The sequence below is a fragment of the Carassius auratus genome, chromosome 47, assembly GCF_003368295.1.
Source record: "Carassius auratus strain Wakin chromosome 47, ASM336829v1, whole genome shotgun sequence".
In the NCBI taxonomy this organism is placed as follows: Eukaryota; Metazoa; Chordata; class Actinopteri; order Cypriniformes; family Cyprinidae; genus Carassius; species Carassius auratus.
This window is the reverse complement of record NC_039289.1, coordinates 4,887,831-4,906,622: the sequence shown is the minus strand read 5'-3', so window position 1 is coordinate 4,906,622 and position 18,792 is coordinate 4,887,831. Positions and strand designations below refer to the sequence as shown.

Here is an 18,792-nt window from a genome sequence, read left to right as displayed (position 1 = left end):
CAGAGAGGGAGACAGAAAGAGTGCAGTGAGCGTGAGCAGTGCCCAGAAATCCTAGCTGCACTACTGCAAATACCGTCTCAATTTCCCCCGGGCAGAGATCGATATGTAAGTCGATGGGCTGGGCTGACGTTGTCCACAGCTCAACAACCATAGCCAGCCAACACACACACGTCTGTAGATCTGCAAGTTCATTCAGTCACTGTGACATTTACAACCCAATAGCTGGTGCATACGGAAATATTACAAGATGTTTTGGCCCTTGGGTGAAAATTATTATTATTTTTTTTTTTTTGAAAGTTAGAAATATTAGCTGTAATGCTAAATGGTTACGTTACGTTTTTTTTTTTTTTTATATAAATTATTATTAATAATAATTCTATAGTTTTTATATTATTATTGTTAGATAAGTGTACATAATAATAATAATAATAATAATTATTATTATTATTATTATAAACCAGTTACTGTTGCTACTAGCTGTTTTTAGGTGAAGAATTAAAAAAATTTAATTTAAAATTAAAAAAATAATTGTAATAAAAATTCTACATTTTATTTAAACATTTATTGTTATTACAAATAATATTTAATTGCTTTTTTATATATAAAATTGTTGTTATAAATAATAAACAATAATGTATTCAATATGTAATATTTTTATTAATAATATTAATTATTATTATAATTTTTTATTTTTTGAGTTATTGTAGCACTTTTAGTTTCAGTCTACATATAAATAGAGGGAAATCAAATTCTGTTTTACTGCTACAGAGTGGACGCCACAGGATTGGGCTGTTGGGGCTGTTGGGGGGGTGTGTGTGGTCAGGGCAGAGCTCCAGACGGGCTCGTGGGCAACACACACCGTAACCTGATAGACGGCAGTCCCTCACGGCCTCATCCATCTCTCCACACCACCCTTACCATACGCTCCTCTCACTTTTTCTGGACAGTCATCCAGTACCTGTAGAACTGCTTTATAGCAAACACAATTTATAGAATCAAATATTCATCTTTTTGAAAATAATGAAGTTATTTTTGTTATTATTTCATATTTGATCAAAAAAAGACTGTTCATCCAAACTTAGCTTACATCCTGGAATGTTTTCACTTTTCAGTTTGTTATTGTGGTGTTTTACTACTTCATAAACTATGGTTTGACGTAACACATGGAACAAAGCTGCAAAAATGTCTCTACATGATCATACTAGCACTATAAAGGCTTGACTCAGTATGTAACAGAGTCTTCTGAAAGGAGACTTGCCAGGAGTCCCCTCTCTCGCTCTCTTCTCAACCCAGGGGGTTGCAACAATACAAGAAGCCCATTGTGAGGCTCATAGTAACCTTTCTCTGGTAACATTTTCTAGTTATCAATGACTGAGACGCAGAGAGAGGGGGGAGGCCAGCTCCAGTCTCCTGCTATGAGTCGGCACTTTGTGTCTATGTGGGACTGGCATTGGCTGAGAGGCAGTGCGCCGCAGAAGTGACATGGAGAAAACATCGAGATAGTACAGCAGTGATGGACTGAGCTGTGATATATGTATATATATATATATATATATATATATATATCCTTGCAAACTCTATTTATATCAACTCTGTATGATATTTTCTAAATATGTATATATATATTTGTATATGTATGTGCCATATATACAATTTTTGTGTATACAAAATATTTTTTTTACTTCATAGTAAACATATAATGTATCCGTAAACCTCAAAACATTTTTGTAATACACACATTCATAAAATTTTTGACTCAAATGCATGTAATTTTTACAATAATATAAAACATATGTATATATTTTCATAACCTTGAAAGAAATATTGATATTAAATGTCTAAGGTATTATTCTAAATATGTATATATTTATTTTGTATAGGTAAACACACACACACACACACACACACATATTTATATATATATATATATATATATATATATATATATATATATATATATATATATATATATATATATATAAATAATATTAATATTAATAATAAATAATGTATTTATAAAATACTTATAAATATAAAATACATTTAAAAAATATTTATTTTTAAATAAATATGACTCAACTTGTGTAAATTGAAGAAAAAACATAAAGTGTATTATTTAATTTGAGAATTGTTAGCAAATTTGTAGACATAAAAAAAAATATATATGTATATATATATATATATATATATATATATATATATAGTTATATATAGTTATATAGTTATATATAGTTATGCATTTTTACTCATTGTGTCATATCTAATGCATTTATTGTAATCTGTTTCATCCAACATTTTTGGCCACTTGCACTTAGTATAGCTATTTTTCAATGCAAGAATGTGTTTTATGTAAGTTCACCCTAAGAGAGTCCAGCAATCAGGTTCAGGGCTTCCAGTAAAGAGCCGAGGGCTTCAGAAGAATATCATTTGCATCTCTGAGTTTCCGATCCACAACCGTGTGCATGTTCATACAGTTCCCAAACAAGTTCAGAAGTGGAGAGTTGACGAAAAAGGAAAAGATAAAACAAAAAGCAGCAGCGGTAACGCTATCCATTACAGCGCTATAATTATGCTAAGTGAGGCAGAACTGAATCAATATGGCAATTCATCAATTGCATTCCTAAACTATTTTGGTCTGGCTTATGTCATGCCACTGCTGATGGCGTCCTTCACTGGCGCAATATCCCGGGCCGCACATCAAGGTTCCTCTCGTCCTAATCCACTTTCCCGAGACGTCCATTATTCCACGGCGCTCTGCTGTAATGTTAATCATGCTTTGGTTAATTGATCCGCCGTCGCTGCTGGAATTGCCGTGGGTGAGTGATTCCTTGAGCATCTTAACAGAACAACAGGCATTATAAATGAGACTCGGTGCTCCAGGTCTGGGCAGAGGTCCACACACACACACACATGCGTACACCACTGCATTGCTGTAAAACAGACTGTAATATGAAACGTTATATAGCTTGTGTTGTGAATTCTGTGTTATGGCAGTCAAGCAAACATGTACTGTCCAGTGGTGCCTTGTAAATGTGGACTGTGGAAAAATTCCTTGTTTATGCAAACTACTTTTCATCCGCAAAAGTCTTCAAAAGATGCTTTTTGGCACCAGACAGTAGTTCGGCTTCATTGTTGAGGTTATGAAGAAATTATAGTATTGTACAGAAGTTTATTTTAATGTTTTATTTATTACGATTTATTTTAATGTAATATTTGAAAACGATCAGCAATTTGTCATCCAAGAAATATGTATTTAAATTTTTTTAAAGAAGTCTCTTATGCTCACCAAGGCTGCATTTATTTTTTCAAAAATAAAAGCAAAAACAGTAAAATTGTGAAATTTTATTTTTTTAATTTAAAGGAACTGTTTTCTGTTTGAATTTATTTTAAAATGTAAATGTAAAGTATCGCATGATGCTGCATAATTATTTTGGAAACCATTTGTTTTAAGACTAGGAAGTTAAAAAGATCAGCATTTATTTGTAATAGATCTGTTATATTATAATAAATCTTTTGTAACATTATATATGTCTTTATTGCCACTTATAGTATTAATTATCATTTTTAGTATTTTTGTGTTTGGATTTTAAAATAATATTAATTATATATTTTTGCACTTAAAATATATATGTATATATTCTGTGTGTGTGTGTGTGTGTGTGTGTGTAATATAAGAATTACAAAATTGTACATCTTGCACACAATAAAAAAATCGTACTTTTTCAAATTTTTAGACATCTTTTTGAGAACATACACTTCCTACATGCATGCAAATTATATTTCACAAAATTTTGCTTAAATTGTTCGTATTGTATTGTGTTGCAATATGATATTTTGACTTTGTATTCAATCAGTTTTATTGTTTGTGGAACCACAGAACGTAACATTAGCCCTCGTCTCTCAGTTTGTATCTTATTTATCTCAGTTTTTCCCATTTCATATTTTGTTGGCCATAAAAAAATGGCGAATTATGGATTTGGCCACCGTGGTTGCTAAATCCTGAGTAGCCTATTGTTCGGCAAAGTGTGGCATGGGGGGATGGCAGGTGCTCAAATAAAGAGAGGGCACTTTTAAAATGGTTGCCAGAGCTTTTAAGATGGCTGCCAGGGTGTGAAGTATTAAGTGGAGTGAGGGTGTATTAGAGATAAATGGTAACATCTGCAACTCTGCGTTATTAATGAATCTCCCAAAAGCAATGGTTATACGCGCTTGCGTGTGGGATTGGACTTTAGTTTTTTTTACCATCCTTTTTTTCAAATCAGGATGCTGTTGAACTTGGCAGTATAGTTCTTGGCAACGGCGTTTTCTGTGTCATCCAACAATAGGAGCAGCTAACGTGATTCTCTCAGTATTGCTGTGCCTGGCAGGACGGTTTAGCAGTTATGGTTGGGATAAGCTCGTGTGGCAGAGAAGAAAAAAAAGGAGAGCCAACAACATGCTTTTAAATGGAGATTTTGCCACGTTTTCCCAGCCTTTTGTTTACGATTACATTTTTTATTATTTGTACTATTGTGTTTGAATAGTCTGAGGTACAATTGCGACAAACAGACGATGAGTTTCTCACCTGACAGGCTTGATTGTTTGGTCTTGTGTTCCTGTCGAGAAGTGACTGCCTTAAAATGGTGGCACACTAATCGGCACAAAATGGAGGCGGAGGGGAGGAGCGACAGTCTAGGAGCAGAGCGTGATGGCGTTATATTTCCACTCGTAGGGTGAAAATGAAATTCAACATCCTACGTAAAATTGTCAGTGTGTCTTGATGGGAGTTGGACGCTGTTTCGGTTTCTTGTCCTTCAGCCACGATTGAGACAGCACATGATGGTTTTGTTTGTAAACGGCAGCTCTTATCTGTTTTTCACGACATCCCTGTTCTTCTACCCATTTCACTGTTAGTTTAAGGGCCTGGAAGGGTTGAAATGACAACGTAGAGCTTTGGCTGGCATCTTCATGAATGCCTCGGGCGTATGCCAGGGACTTGGACCGAGTCGCTGTTCACAACTGAGCATTTGTCCAAAGGCTTTTCCTTCCCCAGCCTCTCGAAACGATCGCGTTTGAATTTTAATTCACGACAGCATTAGTATAAATGACTCAGCTTCGCACGTCTAGACGATATAGAGCTCGTGTCAGGGCTTTGAACGGAGTGCCTTGTTTGTGGGCTGTGGAGAGATTGTTTTATGCAACACTGACTGTACGTGAAATATGGACACAGGTGATTTACGTGAAATTTAGAAAGTGCACAGGAAGATTGTAGCCCCCGAAGAATCGACCGGTTACATTTTTAAATTAGTTTTTATCATCTCCATTCATCGGGGTGAATTAAATCAAATCAATATAAAATGAAAAATCAATAAGGATTGTATTTCTTGAAAAATAACATTATTTGTCTTTATATTATGTTAGTCCTTTAACTTATAGACCAGCAAGAAATATATTATGAATATTACATATACATTAAGTAATCCAGCATAACTCCTGTTTTTTATTTTTATTATTTTCCTCAAATGTTTTGGTGTCTTTTTTTTTTTTTTGCATTTTGATGTGTGGGTGGTCACTTTTTCTAGCGGGCAGGCTCTCCTCAGTGCGAAGCGGCTGGAGAAAAGTGTGTTTCGGGGGAAGTTGCGGGCTGGGTAGTGCATCCCCGGCGGTGTACGCTTCAGCCTTGGCAAGTGTCTTCCAGTTCGTTCCAAACTCGGGCTATGGCCAGCCACTCTCTAAGGAAGAGAGAGCGAGCAGAGAGAGCGAGAGAGGGGAAGACAACGAAAGGAGAGGGAGTGAAAAAGTTGGCTGCCAAATTGAATCACCCCATCTTTTTTTCTGCAAACGTCCTACTGCCAAGATCATGGAGACTTTCTATTTTCACTCATTCTGAGAGAGAAGGGAAGCGGGGGCTTTGAGACGAGGCTTCTCTGCCCACAGCATTGTAGTTGGTATCAGTGGCCCGCCAAGCACACCCTCCTGTGCCATGAATGGTGTAAATGTCTCCCGCCAGTTATTGATGCTCTGTGGATTTACTTACGGTCATGTTTATGGGTAAAGTTGACAGTTTGTGGCTCTGTGCTGAAACAACTGAGGAACCCGTTTTTTTAAGGATTTTAGTCCATGTCTGGTAGATTTTAAGCCATATCTATGTTGGTCCTGAAACAATTAAAGATTAACAAAGTATTGATGACTCATCTTGTACTATGCAAATTCTGTCCAATCAGATTCCTCCTAAAATAAGAATGCCATCTCACTCTAAATTATGAATACAACCTGCCTTTAATTAGCAATAGCATGTAGCAAAGTTGTTTTGTGAATTTGAAAACCTGTTTGTGTAACTCCTTTATTTAATGAGTATTGTATGTCAAAAAAGTCTCATCTTACACCTCACTGTCAGCATGATGTCTGTAGCAAGCATTGACACCTCTGTAGTCGGTTGGAGACAGACTACCTGGCTACAGGCGGTGGTTGTTTTGGAGACAGGTGTGTCGGCGATCCTGACAGCAATGAACACCCACCATGTCCGTCGCACGTCTGCAGCTGGAGCCTGTCAGCTGGGCTCTTGGAGAGCGTTGAATTACAACACGCATGTACATACACACATAGGCTCCCGTACCACAAAACGAGAGTCTCATGGTACTCATTGAGATTAGATCTCTGGCAAATGACAATCAAACTGACAACACTTTTTTTCTGATTCATTCCCGCGTCCTCAGACACCAGGAAATCAGGCCTGACAGAGGTCAGACGCAAGCATTCTTCTCTCCTTACAGCACACATAGGCTTAGAGTCAGGAATAACAATGCCAGTAATACCTATTGTGTTGTTCTCCTGGACCCCAGGGCCCACATGGAGAGCCCGGTTCTTTTTTTTTTCAGACTATATTTGTCGAAAGATCCCCCTGTCAGAACAAGGACAAACTCCTCTACCTGTGCCATGATGTGCGTTCAACTAGGGCAAGCAAGAGACGCTCCGAAGACAAAGACAGGATGTGTCTGGAGCTTGCCGATGTAGGCATCGCAACAATATGGGTTTTTGTTTGGAGTAGCGTATGCTACTTTTGGCCCAACTGTTTCGAAAGGTCAAATTTTTGCCTAATCACTACATTCTGGTATTTTTCTAATGTATGTTGGTTGGGTTTTTGTTATTTTTTTGTTTGGTGTTGCGGATATTCCCCTTTCCTCATACTCCCTTTGAGGAATCCGTGCTCACACAGACACTTGACCCATTCGCAATCTTTCTATTTCTCCACATCAGGGCTACAGTAGGTCGCAGTACACATTAGATCCCTGACAGCTTCGACTTCTCTCTCACAGTCTGGCTATTTAGAGAGGGAGAGAGGGAAAGCGAACTGCAGAGAGTAAATTGAAAGTGGCCCCAGGGCTGTATATTTCACCATATCCCAGGGGAATTCTGGGATTCTGATTCTCTCTCGCTCTCCCTTCCTGGGAAAAAGCCAAGAACTTTTTCTCCTCCTCCTCATCCTCCTCCTCTGCTTGACTTTCCTGCCTTTTCCTAGAAACTGTAGTTCATATCAGGGGAGTCGAGAAGCACAGCTCTCAGGAAACAAGAAAGGGTTTGCCTACAGGCCAGGGGAATACATCTTTTCCCATAGAGGAGCTGCTAGCATTGAGGATAGTCCACTTTTTCCTTTCGCTCCCTCTGGAACATTTCAGCTAGCCAGGGACGATGGAGAGACTAAGGTTATGTTCCAGTGGCTTGCGTAGTGTAGAAAGTATCAATGTTCGGTCCAAAGGGCACTGCAGCATAGAGAATAGGTTTACATTGAAATATCACAGGAAGTGAAAAAGGAAATTTACCCACTAGTCATTGCGTACCAACTCCATACTACACAAAGTTTGGCTAAAATAAATGCAGAGATAAAAAGTTGCATATAATTCATCTCAAGTTTGTTTTCTGCAGTTTTTTGTTGTGTTGGGGAAAGTTACTTTTTTAAGTAATGCATTACAATATTGTGTAAAGTAATTGTGTTAGTTACTTTTTATGAAAAAGTAATGCATTACTTTTTTGTTACTTTTTGTCACCTGAGCTGGGCTTGTTTATTAATTTTTTTAAACAAAAAACCCAAAAGTTATATTTTAGCAACTGTAAAGGCCCTTTTACACCAAAAGTAAAATGAATAAGACTCAAGCCTAAAGGAAGTTCCTCTGTACTCAACAAAGGGACAGGAGAGCTGTCAGTGAATAAATGGGAAAACCAAGGAACTTGCGTTACTTATTTGAAAAAGTATCTTAGATATTATCTTGTAAATGTAAAATAAATGCTGTACTTCACTAGCCTGACTACGTCAGACTTCCTACTTCCGCTCAATTTCATTTCGCTTCTGTACTCTGATACAGCGTCAGAGCTTTCTGTTTGCCACTGGTCTGGAAACAGCCAGGCCAATCAACGAACAGAGGGCGGGCTGAGAGCCCTGACGTAGATGCTTATCGCCGAGTTTTACATTGTAGGTTAGAGAAATCAAAAACCGAAACGACCGCGGAAATGGGAAACGAGACACGGGATGAAATTCGCTCTGTTATGGAGAACATCGACCTCTTTTTCAAACTGCAAAAGTCGTTTACAGCCATGTTCACTCCGGTATTTCGCTCGCATCATCATGTGTTAACAACAGGTTTACAGTGGAAGTTCAATCATAGATTTGAGTTCGATGCATGATGTCTGTGCTTCAATGCGGCTGTACAGGCGCATAACATACGTCATAACTAAACGTATCTGATTGGCTACGGGTAACCAATGATTTTAAACTTCAGACAAGCGCCCCCTAGCGAGAGAGAAAACACTTCTCTATTATGCCATTCCAGACTCTGTCTACGAAGCAAAGTGAAGTAGCAGAGTCTGGTATTACCAGGCTAGTACTTCACTAGTTACTTGAAAAAAGTAATCTGATTACGTAACTCATGTTACTTGTAATGCGTTATCCCCAATACTGTTTTTTTTAAAGCATATTATATAAATTAACAATAGTTCTTCTTTTGTTAGACATGCTAAAGTTTAGACAAAGATAACTTAACCTGATATAAATGATCTCAATTATTTGTTATTGTAAAATTCACAACAGTCTTCATCACTAAATTTTACGTGTGCATGCTGTGTATTTTCATGCTCGCGCTGTTAAATTAGCAACATGTTAAAGTTTGGTTAAAATAATTCCAGTGAAAACGAATTGTGCGTAATTCATTTCAAATGTATTTTTTATACAGTTTTTCACAATTATAAAGTTTATGACAGATCAGCAGTTAACAGTTGTTAGCTTAGCAACATGCTAAAAGCTGACATAATTCATCTGAAGTTTATTTGTTTTGTTTTTTTGTATGAAACATAAAATTCTACCTGATATAAATTAACCAAAATCATTTAGGCCTATGGTCATTTATCACAAAATTTAGGCCATAATTTATGCTTGCCCTGTATTTTATGCTTAGCATCATGCTAACAGTGCACTTGCACTTTTAGTACCTATGAACTTTACAAATTGCCCATTTACTGTACAGGGTTACGTTTCAGTTAGGATTTTGCATACATAGACAGCAAGACAGGTTTTGAACCATGCTGTTGACTGTTCGGTGTTAACTTTTCATTACTCCACCCTCCATCTTGCATTAGCTAATAATGATATCTTGTTCCCAGTACCTCCGCCAGTCCAGGGGGAACAAGGATTCAAATAAATCAGGAATGTCCCGCTTTTGTGTCGTGGTAACGGTAGCTTGGCAATCCAGACAGCTTGTCTTACACCACTAGCACAAGAGCTGATTTACAAGTTCAAGTAGGGAAACCTGGCATTCCTTTACTTTGCTAGCATTTATTGATAGCTTTCTCTTATAGTCTGGTTTGGCTTTATATTTGCTGGGGGGAATAACTCAAGTCACACTGACTAAAGAATAAATGAGACTCGGGTAGTTTTATTACTTTTTGCCGGATTGCAGTTGGTTTACTGTACCACAATGATCCCATAATGTAATCGCTGGGAGACCGCAAAGTGGATTCTGCTCATTTTTAACACACCCTGCTCTGGTGTACAAGCTTGGCAGAAGCACATCAAAGCTACTAGGGCTCCCTACCTTGGTCCCTGTCCTTAAAAGTGCATTCTTTATTACTCAAAAGTTACTGAAGAATGAAAGAAAACACACCAGTATTACTATTCAAAATCCAGACAGGATCTGTAAACACGGCCTGTAACACTATCCTCTCCCGTCTCGCTTCCCGGTCCTCCGAAAACAGCAGTGTAAACAAGCGACGCTCCACGAGAGAAGAAAAAGAGCACAAGCCTCCACAACGGGCTGATCTATAGAGGAGAAGCAGAAGGGTCCTGTCTAAACACTGCCTCTTATTAAATACGGTGTGACGTAAAAGCGCAGGGGGAGAGGTCAGGGTTACTCAAACAGTGAACACGGGCAGCAGGCTGACGGAAACAGACGTCTTTCTCCACTTCCCCATGCAGAAGAATGACAACCTCTCTTGATATGAAATGGTGATAAAGTGTGTGTGTGTAAATGTACACTAGCATTCAAATTTTTAGGGTCGGTAAGATTTTAAGGATGCATTAAATTGATCAAAAATGACTTTTATAAAGACATTCATAATGTTACAAATAAATTCTGTATTTTACATTTATAATGTTACAAATAAATTCTGTATTTTACATTTACGCGAATCCAGAAAGAAGCTTTGCCGTCATACATACATTTTAAAATATATTAAAATAGAAAATAGTTATTTTAAATCGTAGCAAGGTTTCAAAATGTTACTGTTTTTACTGTAAAATAAATGCAGCTTTAGTCTTCTGACACAATAAAAAAATATTTTCTTATGTCATTTTCCTTTATTATACATTCCATACATACATTATACATTTATTATATAATCCATTGTGCTTTAAATGGCTTTCTAATTCAAGTGAAACTGTAAATACATTTTATTAGGCAAAAATTAACAAGATGGAAAAGTCAAACATTTAACCAATATATATATATATATATATATATATATATATATATATATATATATATATATATATATATATATATATATATATATATATATAACGGATATTCCACTTGATTTATTCTTCCTGCCTTGCCTTTCGTCCCTTTTCTCTCACATCGCTCACAATTTCAGGTTTCATCAGCATGCTTCCCATGTGTGACTCATTGCAGTTCCCAGAAATTATTTCTTTTTTTTTTTTCCTCCCCCAAGTCATTTTTATGTAATGTGCATCATGGCCCAAATATGCTGCTCTCCAAAAAAACAAAACATATTTGTGTTGCTGTAGCCATCTTTCTAAAACACGTTCCTTCTGAGTTCCTCGACTAGTCCAGATAGTCCCGAGTGTGACCACGCAGGAATCCGGCACCCACCATCTCATAATGTCTGTGGTGGCCCAAAAGAAGAAAAAAAATCTGGGGGACGATACTTGTGGAAACAATGCTCCAATCCCTGGAGCTTCACCTTCCATTGATACTCCAGAAAGGCCCGTTTGTATTTCTAAATTAAGTTTCTGCCTCCTTTTATGGGCCTTCGTGTTCTTGAGCCCACTGTGTAAAGGGCCTTTTGAAAGCAGGGTTTTAACACACAATTGGATTACAGCAAAGCACTTGGTGAGAAAGCGGCGGGTTGGGACGAGCAGACCTGCAAGAAGTACAGATGGTTTAGTGCATGCATAATGAAACAGACCAGGCGGTGTGTGTGTGTGTGTGTGTGAGTGTATGCACTCGCCCCCCTAAAGCCCTCGGCCTGGCCTGGGAAGCAGTCGGAGTCAGAGGAAGGCCAGGGGGTATAACGCTTCTACCCAACCTGCCCGCCGCTGCAAGCCGGTCCTAATGATTTAATTAGGGAATCACCTCTCCGACTAATTCAGCCACGTTCCTTTCGGTGAAGCAACCTGAGCCTGTCTCAATTATCCCAGGCTTGTTACCAAATGCTAAATGACGTCTTTTTATCTCTGCATCCCTTTTCGATTGTTCCATAATGAATTCCATTGTGGAATCAAGGCGGAATAACACATTGACTGAGTCACTCCAGGTTGCTTTTCTTCTCCCACACCCGAGCGGCGTTCCCATCTTTTTGATGGTGTGAGAACAAAATTAAAGATACGCAGGAACCATCCCTCTTCTGTCTTTCAGTCGGCGGCCCATAGAGTGGCTTGTTATGCTCTTGTATAGAGGATTTAGGCCTGGTGAATGGGCCTGTTTGTGCACGGTATTTAGTTGTTTGTTGTTTAGTGTCTTTTTTTGTTGTTTATTTCGGGTGGGAGTTTTTTTTTGTTTTGTTTCCCCCCTCGCTCTCCGAGGGCCCTCGACAGGGGGTAAATGCAGATGTGACACACGGAGTCTGGGTCTCACGCCTCATTTGCATATTTAATTAGCAATGGGCACTGTGTGAGAGAGCACTTGGTCCGCGAAGGGCAACTGTGAGAGTGTGTGAAAGTCCCCGCACACACGCACCCACCCAGCACCCGGTTTCCCAGCCCCTTTCGTTGCGCTTTCACATATCTCTGGGCTGTTGCTGGGGCGGGGGGTGTTGCAGTGTGTGTGTGTGTGTGTGTGTTTTTCGTTGTTTCGTCCCACTCTTCAGATAGCCTTTGTTTTAAACTGTTGATGCAGACGTTACCGCTGAGCTGAATGCAAACAAGGCCCTAAATTGTTTACTTTGTCTAGGAGCAGATGAATGGGCTGGCTAAACTTTATTTAAAAATAATTTATTATTTTATTTTTTGTTGTGTCAGGGGTCTGGTTTTTGCTTTGTTCTTCTTTTATCAAAAATTACTTTCTGCGATTTATCGTTAACTGAGATTTTAATCATTTTGTACGCTAATTAAAGCACAGCTTAGCCTATTAGTTACATTTGTGTTCCAAAGTGATGTTTTAACTAGATATGCACCGGCCAATAATCGGTATTCTGTCATTCAAAAGGCGGCGGAAAAACGTATCAGACTGCAACTCGTACTGTGTGTGAAGAAAATCTCTCTGTTGAATTTAGGGCTGTCAAAATGAACGACAACATTAACAGATAAAAATAGCGACATTAAAGCAAGTTCTATTTGACTTGAAGCTGCAGTTGGGAACTTTTGTAAAAATATATTTTTTACATATTTATTAAACCTGTCATTATGTTCTGACAGTAGAGTATGAGACAGATAATCTGTGACAAAATCAAGCTCCTCTGGCTCCTCCCAGTGGTCCTATTGCCATTTGCAGAAATTAATCCGCTCCCGGTAAGAAACAACCAATCAGAGCTGCGGTCCGTAACTTTGTTTGTGTTCAAAATGTAGAAAAATGTATATAATAAGCGAGTACACCATGAATCCATTTTCCAAACCGTGTTTTTAGCTTGTCCTGAATCACTAGTGTGCACCTATAATAAGTGTTTATATTCGGACTATTTTAGATTGCTTCGTGGGTACCGCGGCGGAGTAACCCAGTACCTTTGTGATTCTTCATAGACATAAACAGAGAGAAGTAGTTCCGGCTACGATGTTCTTCCGCAAGACGCAAGCAGTTCTGTTTATTAACCGCTAGAGCGTCAAAAGTTACCGACCGCAGCTTTGACCATAAGTCAAGCCAGGGTTGCCAGATCTGCACTTTTTCTCTACACCAAACATTTGTAACGTGCCTCCCATCCAATAATCGCAAAAAGTGTGCTTGTGCTTTCTTACTTCTGAAAAGAAACAAAGTCTCAGCTTTCAAATCCTGTATATTCTATCACGAAATTTAAACAATGAATGCCATTGTGATGCTTTTAAATGACTTAACAGATCGCTGTAGCACCTCAGTTCAAGCAGCAGTGCGGAGCGCGAGTAATTATTGTGCAGTTAAGCCTATTCATTACATTTGTGCCCCAAAATGATTTTCCAAAAAACTAAAGTGGAAAAAGTCTAAAAATAGTTTTTTTCCCTCTGTCATTTACTGTAAAATTAACTGAAATTTAGACTATTTCTGTAAACGAATATTTTTGACATTTAGCTTCTTAGTTACAGTTGTGTTCAAAAGTGATGTTTTAGCATATATTTTGGGCAAAACGATTAAGTGGAAAAAGTAATAAATCCTTTTTCTTCTTTTACCAAAAATTACTTTTCTGTGAATTAACTTAAACCGAAATTTGAAGCATTTTATGAACAAATTTGAAGTTTTTTTTCCAGCGTGATATTTATAAAGTGTATTTTGCCAAAAAATGAAGTGTAAAAAGACATTAATCAGATTCCGATCCCAAATTCGCCAGGCATTTTTTTTTTGTGCTTGCTAGTGTGACATAGGTAATATTTCTCCCAGCACAACTATTTTATCTCCAGTGAGAAATCAATACTCACCCCAGTGCCTAAATCAACTTAAAGCGTATTTCTTTGCCATTTTTGGCTGTCATAGAAGAGTTAAAGGATCCCGGGTGAATCTTAGCGAAAGCTCCTTTAACGTCCCAGCACGAATCATTGCTATCGCAGCTAATGGCACCGTTAAAGAGCACTTCTTGGGAGAAATCGGAGCCCATCAAATTTATAGGGCCTTTTTTATGCAGTACACCCAAGTCTGAAGGCTTTCTCTCTCTCTAGACTTATTTCCATAAGTGCCTCGGCTGCAAATAGCACACTCAGTGTGAATTCACAGCCCAGACCCCACTGTTGGTCTGACCTACCGAGCCGCGCGCCAAAAGGACATTGGCTAGAGTACAGTCAGACCTTCTATTCCAATAACTTCCCTTTGCATCTGAATGCTCTTACAGTTAGGTCTGTCAGTTGATTTACTGTATATAATCACATAATTCACTTACATTTTATTTTGTATATTGTGTTTATATTTACATTCTATATCTTAAAATATAAAATGTAGTTTACCAAATGTATTTATTTATTTAATAAACCACATTTATTAATAAGTTAATTGCATCTGCAGTTGTTTAAACCCTAGAAAGACAGGGAGTATTTTTTACAATGCATGCTGTTGTCTGTCAGTCTATACTGTGGCAGCAGTCAGCTCTATTGAATCGACAACACGGTGGCCTCATGTATACACACATCAGCGTAAGGTTTCACCTGCACGGCCAGAGCCGCTTGGCAGCCAGACTGCACGCTCAGCATGGTGATTCTTTGGTACTCTGGACTAGATGTTTTCTATCCGAGTCTTTGGGCTGCAGAAACTGTTTTCGGGAGGCTGTCAGGTGCTTGATTTCAACGTGGTCTTGAAACAAAATCTCACTCTCTATGTCTCTCTTTCTTTGTGTGCCTCTCTACAGAAACAGGGCAGTCTGAAAGTCCGAACCAGCCCAGTGAAAGTGACATCAAAGACCAGCCGGAAAATGGTGAGTGTTTCTACTCACGTTTCCCAACATATCTAGAAATATGCATTTACAAGTCCAAAACATAATCCAGGTTGTTTGGAGCCATGGCCTCTTGTTAGCATACTGTATATTCACTCCAGATGACCTTGGAGCTCATACATTCTTACAAATAAAGAAAATAAATGTTATAAAATAAATAAATGAAGAGCCATTAATGTCTATGGAAGTTCTTTACTGGAGGAAAGGGATTTTTTTCAAATGTTCTTCACACTAAGAGAAAAAATGTTTCTTTTTAAGAACTGTTCGCTGAAAAGTTCTTTGAGCGACCAAATATGGTTCTTCAATGGCATACCCTCTTTTTTAAAAGTGTAGAACATTTCTATTTGCAGAAAAGTGCATAGTGGAATTCTATTCTTCATAGTGGAACGATTATCATTGGTTCTATGGGGAACCAAAAATGGTTCTATGGCATCACTGCGAAAACCTTTATTTTTAGGAGTATAGAACTTTGTATTTCACAAAATGTTTTAAACAGTGAATAGATTGTTCAAATATTCTTATATTAGATGTTCACAGAAAGTTTTTTGGAGGAACCACGATTGATTCTTTCATTGTATTTGATAGGCTCTTAAAAATAGAGGTTCTTTATTGGAATTGATGGTTAATTTGAGATGTTTTACCATCCATTAACCCTTTTGTTGTTGTTGTATGTTCTTCACAGTGGTTTTAAGAAAGTTCTTTGGGAAACCAAAAATGATTCTTCTGTGGCATCACTTTTGGAACCTTTATGTTTAAGAGTGTAGAAACTTTCCATAGCACAAAAGGTTTCGCTGAAAGGTTCTTTGTGGAACCAAAAAATGGTTCTACTATGGCATCACTTCTGAAACCTTATTTTTGGAGAGTGTGTGGGTAAAACAGGTCTGAATCTGGCCTAGATTATTTTGTCCCCAATGTATATCTAGTTGTTGTTAGCTAGTTCAGCTATAGTAAGAACCAGTTTGCGAATTTTTCACATCGTCGAAGTTCTAGAATTTATTCTCTCCTCTGAGAAGTTTAGTGTTAGTGTGTTAGTAAAAGCCAGAGGTGGGTGATTACTCTTAAGAAGATTGCGTCTGCAGAAACTTGTGATCGAAAAGTGGCATCTTTCCATCGCAGGCGGAAAATTGTTTTAAACGGGCTCTTTTTTAAACAAACACAGAACAGCAATTCCGCTGATTTTGTGTGTGTTTACAAATTATTAGCGGACAATGAAACAGACTGTGTCGACTGATTTGTAGTTTGAGAAAACATAAACACAATGATTGAATGGCCTGTTTGCTTGAGTTTAAACAGAGAATGATGTCAAGAAGTCCCGCTTTCTCCTCCCACAACCGCCCTGGAGCGCTGTTACGTATGCGTCCCTCAACACTGCATTATAAAACATATTTTCCTCCTAACTTAAAGATTATCGCATATGTTCGCGCAAAGCTTGAGCTATTATTTCCACGCCCTTGTGTGTGACACCAACATGGCCCTGTTTACTCAGATTAGAGGATACAGACAGATGAGCGCGTTCATCTCTCTCATCCTGCATGTTGCTGATATTATCTTTTCATCTCTCTCTCTCTCTCATGTTGAACTGAAGATCACCCCTGAGTTGTGCTGATATAGGCTGCACATAATCACTCAGCTAATGTCTTTTTTTCATATTTTCTCTCCCGTTCAAACTTGCTCCATCTGGCATCTGTATCTGTCATCGTGATCTTCGGATTATTTCCATGTTTTGATCTGAAGCAGTACAGGCCAGTCCCAATCCAGTCTGAGAACCCTGGTCTTGTTTCATCCTTTTTAATTCACAAAACTGGACTCAGATCAGCAGCATTTGACCCAGCATTAATTTTCTAAATTATAAAAGGAGAAATTAAACAGCATTTTCACTATGCTTTTTCCATTTGATTAAATTTAATGTATGATAACTGTTGTGTGTAATATCTTTGCTATATATATATATATATGTAAATATATTTATATATATCTATATCTTTATCTATCTATCTATCTATCTATCTAGATAGATAGATAGATAGATAGATGTGTAAATATTATATTTATGTGCATATATGTTATCATGTTTATTGCACTCATTTATAATATTTTAAATAATTTGAAAACTTAACATGTATGAATTCATAAGTTACATATATTTAAATATTTAAAACATTTATTCATTTCAAAAACGATTTCATTTTTAATATTTTATAAAATTATATAATAATAATGTAATTATTTAAACACAGACACTCACACACACACCACACGCAAGTATTATATACTTATATAATTATTATATTTTATCTTCTGAAGCCAAAATGTATATTGTTCTTCATGCGCAACTCTCAAATCGAAGTATATCGTGTCATGAAGAATGACATTTAAGAGCTACATAAGAATGGAAAAGAGCAGTCAGGAAAAATATCATATATTTGCTTGCATGGGAGAAAGACAGTCATACGGGTTTGAGATAACATGCGGGTGAGTAAATGATGAGAGAATTGTTATTTAGAGCGAGCTATCCCTTCAAAGACCACTGACTCCTTTCACTGCCTGTTAAATACTGTCAGACATAGCTTGAGGCTATCGCACACTTCCACCTTTTCCCTGTCACCACCTCTGGTTCTCCCTTATTTCTGTCTCCCTCTCATCCCCGATGCAGGAAAACATGGTCAACTTTTATTTTTCCATGGTTTGTTTTTGCTGGTAGACCTTGACCCTTGTGCTCCATGCTACGTGCTCTTTTACAGAGCGGGCTGCTGCTGTCTTTCTGGGACGAGGCAGCTGTTGCACAATCCGCAGACTATTAGATAAGGCCAGAGGATATCCTCTTCTTTACAAGCCCAGGAGAGAGAGAGGGGAGGTGGGAAACCCATAACACAGGGCACAAGAAAACGGCAAAAGAATGTGAGAGACATTTGTTAAGAAGCTAGTAAAAATGGTTAAACAGTTCTTTACTGCCTCTTGGGTGGCTGTCAAATGTCAAGCAGTGGAGACTTCATCTAAGACTATTTGAAAAGAGATTTTTAGGTTATTATGCTTTATTAATGTTGTTGATGATGAAATTAATAACTGAGAGATATGAAAGTCGATAAAAAAGACATATGAAAGATAATAAAAATCACATTAGTTCTATTCTGGTTATGTAAACGCACACTTTTCACTATCCAATCATCAACTTGCTCGGCCGCTTAAACAACTTCTAGTCCCCGATGACATCACCAAGGCCAAGCTTTATATTAGATAATAAAAACAAACAGCAATTCAGCCAATTTTAGCTACTGTAACTTTCATGTCCGGCTTCATTCTGAAACGTAATGCACACTTTTCACTAATCGATTCTTGGTGGATAAAATCAAGCACCGCCCCTTTTTTCTCATTGAATATCAAAAACACTCTTTGTAATTGGCAATCAGAAGTAACTTGCTCCACCCCTTCAACAACTTTCCATCTCTGATGACATCACCAAGGCCAGTGGCAATTTGCATAAATGGC

The 18,792-nt window shown here is 37.8% G+C and overlaps 1 protein-coding gene across 6 annotated transcripts in view; it reads left to right on the top strand.

Moving 5' to 3' along the window:
- LOC113064866 (nuclear factor 1 A-type) overlaps window positions 1-18,792 on the top strand; it is a 142,877-nt gene that overhangs the window by 80,288 nt on the left and 43,797 nt on the right. For all 6 annotated transcript variants that reach the window (XM_026235839.1, XM_026235842.1, XM_026235840.1 and 3 more), the window contains exon 3: window positions 15,223-15,288. In XM_026235839.1, the coding sequence (XP_026091624.1) occupies window positions 15,223-15,288 (66 nt within the window). The remainder of the gene's footprint in view (window positions 1-15,222; window positions 15,289-18,792) is intronic.